This window comes from Bufo gargarizans, chromosome 4 (assembly GCF_014858855.1).
Source record: "Bufo gargarizans isolate SCDJY-AF-19 chromosome 4, ASM1485885v1, whole genome shotgun sequence".
Classification (NCBI taxonomy): Eukaryota; Metazoa; Chordata; class Amphibia; order Anura; family Bufonidae; genus Bufo; species Bufo gargarizans.
This window is the reverse complement of record NC_058083.1, coordinates 156,655,653-156,668,400: the sequence shown is the minus strand read 5'-3', so window position 1 is coordinate 156,668,400 and position 12,748 is coordinate 156,655,653. Positions and strand designations below refer to the sequence as shown.

At 47.8% G+C, this 12,748-nt stretch overlaps 1 protein-coding gene across 1 annotated transcript in view; it reads right to left on the bottom strand.

Moving 5' to 3' along the window:
* Positions 1-12,748, bottom strand: part of GFM1 (G elongation factor mitochondrial 1) — a 59,949-nt gene that overhangs the window by 34,132 nt on the left and 13,069 nt on the right. The window contains exons 4-7 of the mRNA XM_044288741.1: positions 10,544-10,748; positions 10,330-10,446; positions 10,090-10,240; positions 9,860-10,014 (exon numbers count right to left, since the gene is read on the bottom strand). Coding sequence (XP_044144676.1) covers positions 9,860-10,014; positions 10,090-10,240; positions 10,330-10,446; positions 10,544-10,748 — 628 coding nt within the window. The remainder of the gene's footprint in view (positions 1-9,859; positions 10,015-10,089; positions 10,241-10,329; positions 10,447-10,543; positions 10,749-12,748) is intronic.

The window sequence follows — 12,748 nt, the reverse complement described above, 5'->3', positions numbered from 1 at the left end:
CGATGGCATGGAAGGCAGCGTGATGTCTAAGGAAGGCATCACACTGCCTTCTGGTGATGAGCCTGTGAGATCCAGCCCCCTGGATCTCACAGGCCCCGGAAGCTGTATGAGTAATACACACAGTATTACTCATACAGCCAATGCATTCCAATACAGAATTATTGGAATGCATTGTAAAGGATTAGACCCCCAAAAGATCAAGTCCCAAAGTGGGACAAAAAAATTAAGTGAAAAAAAAAGTAAAAAATAAAATAAAAATTTCCCCCCCAAAAATTTAAAGTTTCAAGTAAAAATAAACAAAAACGTCATCTTCCCCAAATAAAGTTTATAAAAAATTGGTAAAAAAATAAATAAAAAAAAATATACATATTAGGTATCGCCGCGTTCGTATCGACCGGCTCTATAAACATATCACATGACCTAACCCCTCAGATGAACACCCTAAAAAATAAAAACTGTGCTAATTAAACAATTTTTTTGTCACCTTACATCACAAAAAGTACAACAGCAAGCGATCAAAAAGGCATTTGCCCACCAAAATAGTACCAATCTAACCGTCACCTCATCACGCAAAAATTTAAAAACTATGGCTCAGAATATGGAGACAGTAAAGCATTTTTTTGTTTTAAAAAGGTGTTATTGTGTAAAACTTACATAAAAAAAATAAAAGTATACATATTTGGTATCGCTGCTTTCGTATCGACCGGCTCTATAAACATATCACATGACGTAAACCCTCAGATGAACACCGTAAAAAATTTAAAATAAAAACTGTGCTAAATAAACAATTTTTTGTCACCTTACATCACAAAAAGTGTAATAGCAAGGTAATCGCCCAAAAACTGAAAAAATGATGGCTCTCAGACTATGGAAACACTAAAACATGTTTTTTTTTTGCTTCAAAAATTAAATCATTGTGTAAAACTTACATAAATAAAAAAGTATACATATTAGGTATCGCCGCGTCCGTGACAACCTGGTCTATAACAATACCACATGATCTAACCTGTCAGATGAATGTTGCCTCACAAAAAGTGTAATATAGAGCAACCAAAAATCATGTATACCCTAAACTAGTACCAAAAAAACTTCCACCCCATCCCGTAGTTTCTAAAATGGGGTAACTTTTTTGGAGTTTCTACTCTAGGGGTGCATCAGGGGGGCTTCAAATGCCTGTACAGCAGTTTACGACCACATATGGGTGGTGTTTCTGTAAACTACAGAATATTGAGTTTTGTTTGGCTGTTAAACCTTGCTTTGTAACTGAAAAAAAAAAAAAACTATTAAAATGGAAAATCTGCCAAAAAAAAGTGAAATTTTTAAGTTATATCTCTATTTTCCCTTAATTATTTTTTCTTTGTAGTATATATTGGAGGCGTGGCGATCTCCAAGCAGTCATGCACACCTGACCAGTTAGTATGCCCTGGAGGCTGGTTTTAAAGTCAGTATAAAACCGAGTCTGCTTATATAGCACCTACCAGTAGCCATTAGGCTCCAGGAGAAGTATATAGTAGGCTCAGCATGCATGTTGGTACTTGCATCCCTGGATCCGATGAAAGCTGTAATGGCACCGGACGGGGTTAAAAGCAGAGTGTGCTTGGCGTGCACGCTGTACCTGCACTCCCTGGACTTTTTATGGGCCATGACAGCCACACAAGGTAGGAATTAGTGTTAGGGACCACTCATTAAGGCGACCTTGACGTGGTGAGTGGCTTATTACGCTTTGGCCAAAATGTACACCAATGCCTTATTCAACATCCAGCATAAAGGCAGGGCAGAGTGCTGGTTGCAGAGTGCGATTGCATTTTGTGTTTTTGCGTTTGTATCTGTATTTCGCCATAGCAATCTGCACCTGCTAGGGGTTGTGCGGGTTGAATCCCCCATAAATAGAGTTTTGTTTGGCTGTTAACCCTTGCTTTGTAACTGAAAAAAAAACTATTAAAATAGAAAAATCTGCCAAAAAAGTGAAATTTTGAAGTTATATATCTCTATTTTCCATTAATTTTTGTGGAACACCTAAAGGGTTAACAAAGTTTGTAAAATCAGTTTTGAATACCTTGAGGGGTGTAGTTTCTAGAATGGGGTCATTTTTGGGTGGTTTCTATCATGTAAGCCTCGCAAAGTGACTTCAGACCTGAACTGGTCAATAAAAATTTGGTTGTAACATCCCCAAAAAATAAAATATCATTCCCGAAATGATCCAAACATGAAGTAGACATATGGGGAATGTAAGGTAATAACTATTTTTGGAGGTATTACTATGTATTATAGAAGTAGAGAAATTGAAACTTGGAAATTTGCAATTTTTTTAACATTTTTTGCTAAATTTGGTATTTTTTTTTATAAATAAAAATGTTTTTTTTTATATGTGATGAAAAAGGAGATTTTTGTGAAACTCACCTGTAAAATCTTTTTCTCGTCTTTTCCATTGGGGGACACAGACCATGGGTATAGCTTAGAGGTATTACTAGGAGGGACACTATGCAAAACGAAACTCCTCCTCCTCGGGCTATACCCCCAGACACCTCCAGGAGGACTTCAGTCGTTGCAAAAGCAGTAGGAGAAGGAGAACTGAAAAAACCACAGTGGAAAACATCACACCAACACACCCTGAGCATAAACGAAAAAAGTGGGCGGGAGCTGTGTCCCCCAATGGAAAAGACGAGAAAAAGATTTTACAGGTGAGTGTCACAAAAATCTCCTTTTCTCGTACATTCCATTGGGGGACACAGACCATGGGACGTCCAAAAGCAGTCCATGGGGTGGGAAAAACCAACCAGCCGTTAAACGGGCACCACGGCCTGCAATACCCTGCGCATCAGCATCAGCCGAGGCCAGCGAGTGTAACTGATAAAACTTTGTGAACGTATGCAAGGACGACCAAGTGGCAGCCTTACACAACTGGGAGGCGGAGGCGCGATTGCGTCTGGCCCAGGAAGCTCCCACTGCCCTTGTGGAGTGAGCGGTAATCCGCGACGGGGGAACCTGACCACGAGCGCGATAGGCCGCAGCAATAGCGGAACGGATCCACCGCGCCACAGTAACCTTGGAAGCCGCCAGACCCTTACGAGACCCCTCGGGAACCACAAAGAGGGAGTCCGAACGACGAAAGGAGGCGGTGGCCCCCAGATACACTTTCAGGGCCCTGACGACGTCCATGGAGTGGAGAGCACGTTCCTTGGTTCGCCGGAGAAGGACAAAAAGAGGGCAGGACAAGATCCTTGTTAAGGTGGAACGGAGAAACCACCTTGGGCAAAAAAGAAGGAACCGGCTGTAGCACCACCTTATCCTGGTGGAAGACCAGAAAAGGCTCCTGACGGAGGTAATGGCCACCAGAAAAAACCACCTTCCAGGTGAGGAAGACTAGGGAGACCTCCCTCAGAGGCTCAAAAGGCTCCCTCAGAGGCTCAAAAGGCGCCTCCTGAAGGGCGCGCAGGACCAGGTTAAGATCCCAGGGGGGTAAGGGAAGAACATACGGAGGAACCGAATGCGCCACCCCCTGCAGGAAGGTTCTCACAGGCCCCAAAAAGGCAATAGACCGTTGAAAAAAGACCGCCAAGGCCGAAACCTGACCCTTCAAAGAACTGAGCGACAGTCCCACCTCAAGGCCGGACTGTAGAAAGGCCAGCACCACCGGAACAGAAAAACGAAGCGGCGGAAAACCCGACTTCTCACAAAAGGTTAGCTAGGCCCTCCAGGTGCGATAATAGATCCGCGAAGAAGCCGGCTTCCGAGCTCTGATCATGGTTCTCACCACTGCATCAGAGAAGCCTCTCTTCCTCAGGATGTAGGTCTCAACAGCCACGCCGTTAAACGCAACTGACGTGAATTCTGGTAGAAGAGCGGTCCCTGAGATAGAAGATCCTCTCTGTCGGGAAGAGGCCACGGAACGTCCGCTAGCATTCGGACGACGTTGGAGAACCAGGCGCGGCGAGGCCAATCCGGAGCGATAAGAATGGCCGGTATCCCCTCCGCCTCGATCTTGCACAGCACCTTCGGCAACAGAGGAAGTGGAGGGAAGACATAGAGGAGGTCGAATAGCTGCCAAGGAGACACCAGCGCGTCCACTCCGCACGCCCTTGGGTCCCGAGCGCGGGCCAGGAACACCGGCACCTTGTTGTTTAGCCGGGACGCCATTAAATCCACGTCCGGACGGCCCCATCGGCGGCAGATGTCCTCGAACACCTCCGGATGAAGGGACCACTCTCCCGGATCCACCTTGGTGCGGCTCAGAAAATCCGCCGTCCAGTTGTCGACGCCCGGAATGTACACCGCCGACAACACTGGAACATGAGACTCCGCCCATAGGAGGATCCTGGCCGCCTCCTGCATCACTGCCCGACTGCGCGTTCCGCCCTGATGATTGACGTAGGCCACAGCCGTGGCATTGTCCGACTGAACACGCACCGGCCGAGCCGCAAGGAGGGAAGTCCAGTGGGAGAGGGAGTTGAAGATCGCCCTTAGTTCCAAAACGTTTATCGGAAGACGGGATTCCTCCGTCGACCAGACCCCCTGAACTGTGAGGTTCCGGAGAACGCCTCCCCAACCGATGAGGCTGGCATCGGTGGTGACTATCGTCCAGGAGAACGGAAGGAAGGACCTCCCTGATGAGAGATTCGGGGAGGCCTGCCACCAAGGGAGAGACAACCGAACTTGCCGGGACAGGCGGATGGGAGCGTCCAGGCCCCGAGAGGTCTTGTCCCAGAGGGCAAGAATCCACTGTTGTAACGGTCGAGTGTGGAACTGGGCATACGGAATCGCCTCGAAGGAGGCGACCATAAGGCCCAGAACCCGCATGCACTCCCGAATGGTGGGACGAGGAGCTTGTAGAAGGAGCGACACCGCCCTCCGAATCTGAGAGGACTTGGAATCCGGAAGAAACACCCGAGAACTCGAGGTGTCCAAAATCATCCCCAGGAAGGAGAGTCTCTGGGAAGGGTGCAGAGAGGATTTCGGTAGATTGATTAGCCACCCGAACCGTTATAGAGATTGAACGGTAATTCGGACGCTGTCCTCGGCCTGTGGAAGAGACAGGGCTTTTATCAAGATGTCGTCCAGGTAGGGCAACAACGAGATGCTCCTGGTGCGAAGAAGCGCCATGAGAGGCGCCAAAACCTTGGTGAAAACGCGAGGGGCGGTCGCCAACCCAAAAGGCAGGGCGACGAACTGGTAATGACGACCCCAGATGGCAAAACGCAGAAATCGATGGTGAGACTTCGCAATCGGGACGTGTAAGTAGGCGTCTTGAATGTCCACAGACGCGAGAAATTCCCCTGGAAGCAGAGAAGCAATAACGGAGCGAAGGGACTCCATGCGAAACCTCCGCACCCGTAGAAACTTGTTCAGAAGCTTCAGATCCAGTATCGGGCGCACCGAGCCCTCCTTTTTCGGAACGACGAACAGGTTTGAGTAAAAACCTGTTCCCTGTTCCTCCGGGGGAACGGGAAAAATGACACCCCGGTCCAGAAGAGAGGAGACCGCCAAAAGGAGGTCCGAGGCCCTGGCTGGATCCCCCGGAACGCGAGACGGGAAAAAACGTTCCGGCGGGCTGGACGCGAACTCCAAACTGTAACCGGACGTCACAATCTCCAGAGCCCAGGCGTCCTGAACGTGAGCCCTCCAGACCTGTTGAAAGGAGAGCAAACGGCCCCCCACCACGAGGGGTGGGGGCACCCCTTCATGCGGAGGGCTGTTTGGGAGCAGGGGGACGGGTTGACTGTGCCCGTGGTCGCCAAGAGGGCTGGGGTTTGAAGAAAGGCTTCTTGCGGGATTCCTGGGATCCCCCAGCCGACGAGGACGAAGACGCCCTGGCCGTGGAGAAGCGACGAAAGGACTGGACCCGGAACCCTGAAGCCCGAGATCGAAAGGGCCGTTTGGATCTGGATTGAGGCAGATGCGTACTCTTGCCCTCCGTTGCGGCAGAAATGAATTCGTCCAACTGGGCTCAAAAGAGCCTAGATCCTTCAAAAGGGAAGGTTAGCGAGAGTACGCTTGGAAGAAGCATCAGCATCCCACACCTTCAACCAAACCTCTCTACGCTGAATGACCGAGAGGGCCGAAATACGGGCAAATAGGGAACCGATATCCATTGAAGCTTCACAGAGATATTTAGAAGCCTGAGACATTTGGAGAATAAATTCCAAAGTGTCTGCAGGGGCGCCCTGTTCCGTCAGATCCTGGTGGTGGCGCCGCAACCACGCCGTAAGGGCTCTGGCAACCCAAGCCGACGCAAAAGCCGGTCGCAGGGAAGCGCCCGCCAGAGAGAAGATGGACTTGGAAAGTGAATCCAGGCGTCTGTCCACCGCATCCTGCAGGGAGGAACCGTCTAGGACAGGAAGGGCCGTGTTCTTGGCCAACCTGGCCACCGGAGGATCTACCTTAGGGGAAGAAGTCCACTTTTCCACCGAGTCAGTGGGGAAAGGGTAAAGCGCATCCATGCGCTTGGTGGCCGAAAGTTTCTGATTGGGTCGGTCCCAAGCCTTTGATATGACCGCTGTGAATTCCTCATGAACGGGGAACACCGCGGATTTGGGCCTTTTGGGCGGAAGGAGGGAGAACTCCCGACTAGTGGAGGGAGTGGAATCTCCTTGGATATTAAAAGTGTCACGGACAGCCTCCACCAATTCGGATACCATGGTGGAAAGCTTAGGCAGGGGTTCCCGCTCCGTGGCCTCGTCCGATCCAGACAATTCCCCTTCGGATTTGCGCTCCCCACGAGAGGGAGAGTCAACCGGGCATGCCTCAAGGCGTGGGGGAGAAGCGGAGTCATCCGACGAGGAATGCTGCCGCTCACGCTGCCTCTTAGACGTCAGACGCCCCCTGTGAGAATCACTGAGAGGAGATGGAGCGGTGGATGCTACTGGAGTAGTAGCTGCCATACGCTCCATGAAGGACATGGCTGCCTTGGCAACTAGGGCCAGATCCGCTGCCGCACTAGACATGGCGGAAGCCCAGACGGGTACCGCCGGTTCCGCAGGGGCAGAGGGAGGACTGGGCTGAGCAAGAGAAGGAGGCTGATCCTGTCCAGGAGCAGGGCACGAGTCACAGGTGCCAGAGGCAGAAAAAGGCAGAAGGCACACCTTGCATGACCCCAAAAGAGCCTGAGAGGAGGCCTTGGCAGATTTAAGTGCCCCAGGCTTTGGCATGATGGAACCCCACAGTAAAAGATCTCCTACCAGTTGCTGCAAAGATCAGGAGCAGAGCAAGCTGTTATCCTACCACCCAGGCAACGCTAGCAGAAGTCTCCGGTGTAGAGAGATGAGGAGCTGCACGGCCGTGAGCAAACAAAGTCTCCGGTGTAAGGAGAGTCAGAGCGGCATGCCGATGCTCCGCCCCCCCAAACGCGTCATCATGGCGCGAAAAAAAAGCGCACGCGGGAAAATAATCGCGCGCGAGAAAATAAGTGCACGCGAAAATAAGAGCGCGATTTGAACAAACACCCCGTCTCCCCTCACGCGGCGCAGCAGGGGTTAATGAGGCCATGGAGGAGCGGCCTGCCGGCGGGCGCTGAGAGGGCGCAGCAGCCAAGGCCCGAAGAGAGAAGCGCTGAAGCCCACAGTTATGCCGGAAGTTTAAGGGGGAAGAGATGCCAAAGGAAAGTGCCCCCATCAGGATCCTTCTTCAAGCTCACCCAGGTAGCCACAGACAAACAGACACAGAGGGAGAGGGAGGGACTGGGCAATACTTATCTGCTCAGCATGCTCCCTCGATGTCCAGACCAGCAGGGATGCACCTCTTCAGACTTCTGACTCCAATCCAGGAGAACAGTGCTCTGGAGGAGGGTAGGCAGCAGGCGTCCCAGCAGCTGGTGGGATGCCAGAGCTGACATGTTGAGCCTGGATCCACTTTTCTTCTGTGGGGGGATGGGAGGTAGCCAGGACACATCGAAAGACGGTGGCAGACACTCCACGGGGGCCAGGAAAGCACAATGCTGACCTGCGTCCCCCTCTGAAAACAGAAAAAAAATAACAAACAGGAGAAGAATAAGCGTCACCTCCTTGGACGGACACTAAGCAAAGACTGAAGTCCTCCTGGAGGTGTCTGGGGGTATAGCCCGAGGAGGAGGAGTTTCGTTTTGCATAGTGTCCCTCCTAGTAATACCTCTAAGCTATACCCATGGTCTGTGTCCCCCAATGGAATGTACGAGAAAAACAAATCTCAGAATGGCCTGGATAAGTCAAAGCATTCTAAAGTTATCACCACTTAAAGTGACACTGGTCAGATTTGCAAAAAATTGCCTGGTCCTTAAGGTGAAACAAGGCTGTGTCCTTAAGGAGTTAATGGGTACAATTTTGGGGTGCATATGACTTTTTGATTTCTTGGTATTACACTTTTTGTGATGTATGGAAAAAAAAAAAGGCTTTTTTTTTTTTACGGTGTTCATCTGAGGGGTTTTAGGTCATGTTATATTTTAATAGACCTAGTTGTTACAGACACAGCTATACCTAATCTGTCTACTTAATTTTTTTTTCCACTGTTAACACAATTAAAGCATTTTTGAAAGAAAAAAAAAAAATAAAAAAATAAAAATCAGGTTTTAGTGACATATTCTTAGACCCATAGCTGTTTGTTTTTTTTTTTGCCCATTTTATGTAGGGGCTCATTTTTTTTGCGGGATGAAGTGACGGTTTGATTGGTACTATTTTGGGGAGCATAAGCCTTTTTGATCGCTTGCTGTTGCACTTTTTGTGATGTAAGGCGACAAAAAAAAAAAAGGTTATTTTAGCAGTTTTTATTTTTTCTATGGCGTTCAGGTGAGGGGGTGGATCATGTGATATTTTTATATAACCGGTTGTTACGGACGCGGCAATGCCCAATATGTCTGTTTTAATTTTTTTTACAATTTTATGCGTTTTATTTTGGGAAAGGGGCTTTTTATTTTTATTTGAAACAATTTTTTTTTATTATGAAAAACACTTTTTTTTACTTTTTATTTTTGTCCCACTTTGGGACTTCAACTTCTGGTAATTGTAATGCATTGGCTGTCAGCTTTTATGGTCACAGCCTGCCTGTGAGAACCAGCCTAAAGGCCTCTTGCGGATCCGCAAAACATGGAAGCCTCCTGTGTGACTTCCGCAATTTGCGGAACGTAACAGGCGGCCTATTGTAGCAATACCTATTATTGTCCGCAAAACAGACAAGAATAGGACATGTTATATTTTTTTTTGCGGGGCTACGTAACGGAGCAACGGATGCGGAGAGCACACAGTGCTGTCCGCATCTTTTGTGGCCCCATTAAAGTTAATGGATTCGCACCCGTACCGCAAAAACTCAGATGCGAACCAGAACAACGGTCGTGTGCATGAGGCCTATGGGGCTGGATCTCACAGGCTTCCGTAGAAGGCAAGCTCCGATGCATCGGGCTTGCCTTCTCTGCCATCGGATCCCCGCCACTGCAGCGCGGAGACCCGATGGAAATACAGAGGGCATGCGTACACTCCGCAAATCCCCGCGGTATACAAGGGGTTAATACCCCAATGCTGGCGTATGCAGCAGGGGCCCGGCTGCCAGTTACTGCCGGGTCCGTGCCGCTGATCAGGCGGGCGCAGCTCCTGCACCCACATGTACGGCGCTGTTCCATAAGTCACGTCCACCAGCACCGCACATGTAGGGCGAGGGTCCTTAAGGGGTTAAAATGCTCACTCTGGGATTCTGAATCTAATGGCTGACAGCTTTTCCTGTATGAGTTAGAGGTCAATTACCGAATAGGACCACCCAATGCATGTAGAAGCTTGGTTTTAGCTGTGAATTAAATCAATACAAGTTATACCGCTCTGGGTGAAAAGATTCACTACAGCAAGCTGCTCAACTCCTGCCATACAGCATGCTGTTCAACATGACAGGACTCTAATATACTTACTCATTATTCAGAATTGCATAGTTGGAAACTTCTGATGGATCTGGAAGATACTCCAACACAGCATCTAGAAGCGGTTGGACGCCCTTGTTCTTCAGGGCACTTCCTACTAATACAGGGCTGAATACCCGCTTCAGAGTAGCTCTGCGGATGGCCAACTAAAGAAGACAGGGTTTGTTAACGTGAGCAAAGAACCAAGCTTAAACACATGCATAATTAGTTTAGCAGTTCACCTTCAGATCAGTAAGGGTAGGGATCTTCTCCTCCAAAAACATCTCTCCCAAAATATCATCTGAATTTGCCACACTTTCTATCAGCTCTTGCCGTCTGTCTGCTGCTTCTGCTCTGAACTCGGCTGGAATATCGTCATAGCGTACCTGCTGTCTGAAATAACATTCAATGCAATATTAAACCACAAGAGACGGAAAGACACTTAGAGCAATTAACCCACCACTAGTGATAGATTAACATACCCAAACTGTCCATCAAAATAAATTGCTCGCTCATCCACAAGGTCTATGATTCCTTTGAAGTTGCCCTCAAGTCCAATAGGAAGTTGGATAAATGCTGCATTGTGATTTAATTTAGACCTATGATAAAAAATATAAAAAATTAAACGTTTACTTGATAGTATTACTACATTGTCATCGTTCTTATGAACTGTGCTTGTTGTACTGGTGCCGTCACCTCAGCTGCTGCACAGCCCTCTCAGGATTAGACCCCATTCTGTCACACTTGTTGATGAATGTTAGGAAGGGGACATTATATCTCTTCATCTGCCTGTTCACCGTCATGGTCTGACACTGGACTCCCCCCACAGCGCACAACACAAGTACAGCTCCATCCAACACTCTCAGGGCTCGTTCCACTTCAATAGTAAAGTCCACGTGTCCTACAGATTAAAGAAGGCCAAGTATGAGCTCTTCTAGCAGCAACTAAACAAATCCACCAAAAAGCAGTGAAGAGTCCATTACAAGAATACAAAAATGTTCTCGCTTTCCAGGCTACAGTAAATTAATAAGCCGCCTTAGACTTTTACTGCTTGGCTAGATGGACACATCTATTGTATGAGTGAAGTGGTCGTAGAAGTAACACTGAAGCTGTGAGTCAATGTGCCTGGTACACAAGGAGTGGCATCTAGAAGCACATTTATTCTGCAGGACTTACTTCTAGCTGGGGATTGAGCAACCAAAATCAATGTCTAGGCCTCATCCTTAAAACGGTTTCCTCAACCCCTAAAATGACTTAAATTCAATGTCAATGTCTGGATTCCCCCTGATGTCGAGGGCCTAGTGGACATGGCAGATGTGACAGAACCACTAAAGCCAAAGTTTGGCTGCTCTGTTCACCAAGTGCCAGACATGGAATATTGGGGGGGGAAAAATGTGTCCTCGGAAACATGAGAGGTGGAATCTGATTGTTGCTGATGGCAACCAGAGTTTGTATGCTTCCCCATCGGGCCACTTGGTCACTGGGAGTCAAATTGAAAGTGGTTTTGCAGTGTAAAGAGATTGATCCTCAGGACAGGTTATCAATATCTGATCGGAGGTCCTCTACCCCTGTTTGAAGAGGTAGTGGTCCTCTTGCAGTGCTGCTCCCACTTCAAAATTACCTGTTTGTGTCTTGTGAAGGTGACGCAGTGTAATTACAACTGCTCTTCCCATTCAAGTCAACGGGATAAGCAGTTGTAATTACACTGTACCGCCGCAGTAAAGCAGACCGTGCACAGGTAATTTTGAGGCGGCCGCGATAGAGGACCCTGCTGCAGATCTGATATTGATCTATTCTGCAGATAAGTCATCAATGTCTTTACACTGCACATCCCCTTTAATTTGTCATGGATCAATGGAAAGTTTACAAGTGGGCAGGGTGGATTTGATTTAAATCAAACTGACTTAAATCACGATTTAAATCAGGGCTGCGGAGTAGGAGTCAATTTTGGGTATGAACCGACAGACTAAATTTAAATTGGAAGAAAAAAAAAAGCAAGTTTAACCACTTAAGGACCACAGGTTTATACCCCCCTAGTGACCAGGCCCTTTTTTACAAATCGGCACTCCACAACTTTAGCGGTTTATTGCTCGGTCATGCAACTTACCACCCAAATTAATTTTACCTCCTTTTCTTCTCACTAATAGAGCTTTCAGTTGGTGGTATTTCATTGCTGCTGACATTTTTACTTTTTTGGTTATTAATCGAAATTTAACGATTTTTTGCAAAAAAATGACATTTTTCACTTTCAGTTGTAAAATTTTGCAAAAAAAACGACATCCATATATAAATTTTTCGCTAAATTTATTGTTCTACATGTCTTTGATTAAAAAAAAAATGTTTGGGTAAAAAAAAAAAGGGTTTGGGTAAAAGTTATAGCGTTTACAAACTATGGTACAAAAAACGAGATTTTTGTATAACTTACCAGTAAAATCTCTTTCTCGCTCTTTCCTTGGGGGACACAGAAGACCTTGGGTATAGCTCATCTCCATAGGAGGCGTGACACTAAGTGAAAACTGTTAAGCCCCTCCTCCACAGCTATACCCTCAGCCTGGAGAGAGAGGCTGCCAGTTGCGTGTCCAAGTAGTGAAAAAAGGCAAAGTCCAAAAGCGGAACCAACAAGCCAACTACCCAACGGGTAAAACAACTCGGAAACCGTGCAGAGAAAAACAAAGAATGGGTGGGTGCTGTGTCCCCCAAGGAAAGAGCGAGAAAGAGATTTTACTGGTAAGTTATACAAAAATCTCGTTTTCTCGCCCAGTTTCCTTGGGGGACACAGAAGACCTTGGGACGTTCAAAAGCAGTCCAAAAGGGGGAGGGACCACAGCACCAAGGCGAAGCACCCGAAGTCATCAAGAAAACAGCCGCCCGCAGACCAGGCGGCCCAAGGCAGCATCTGCC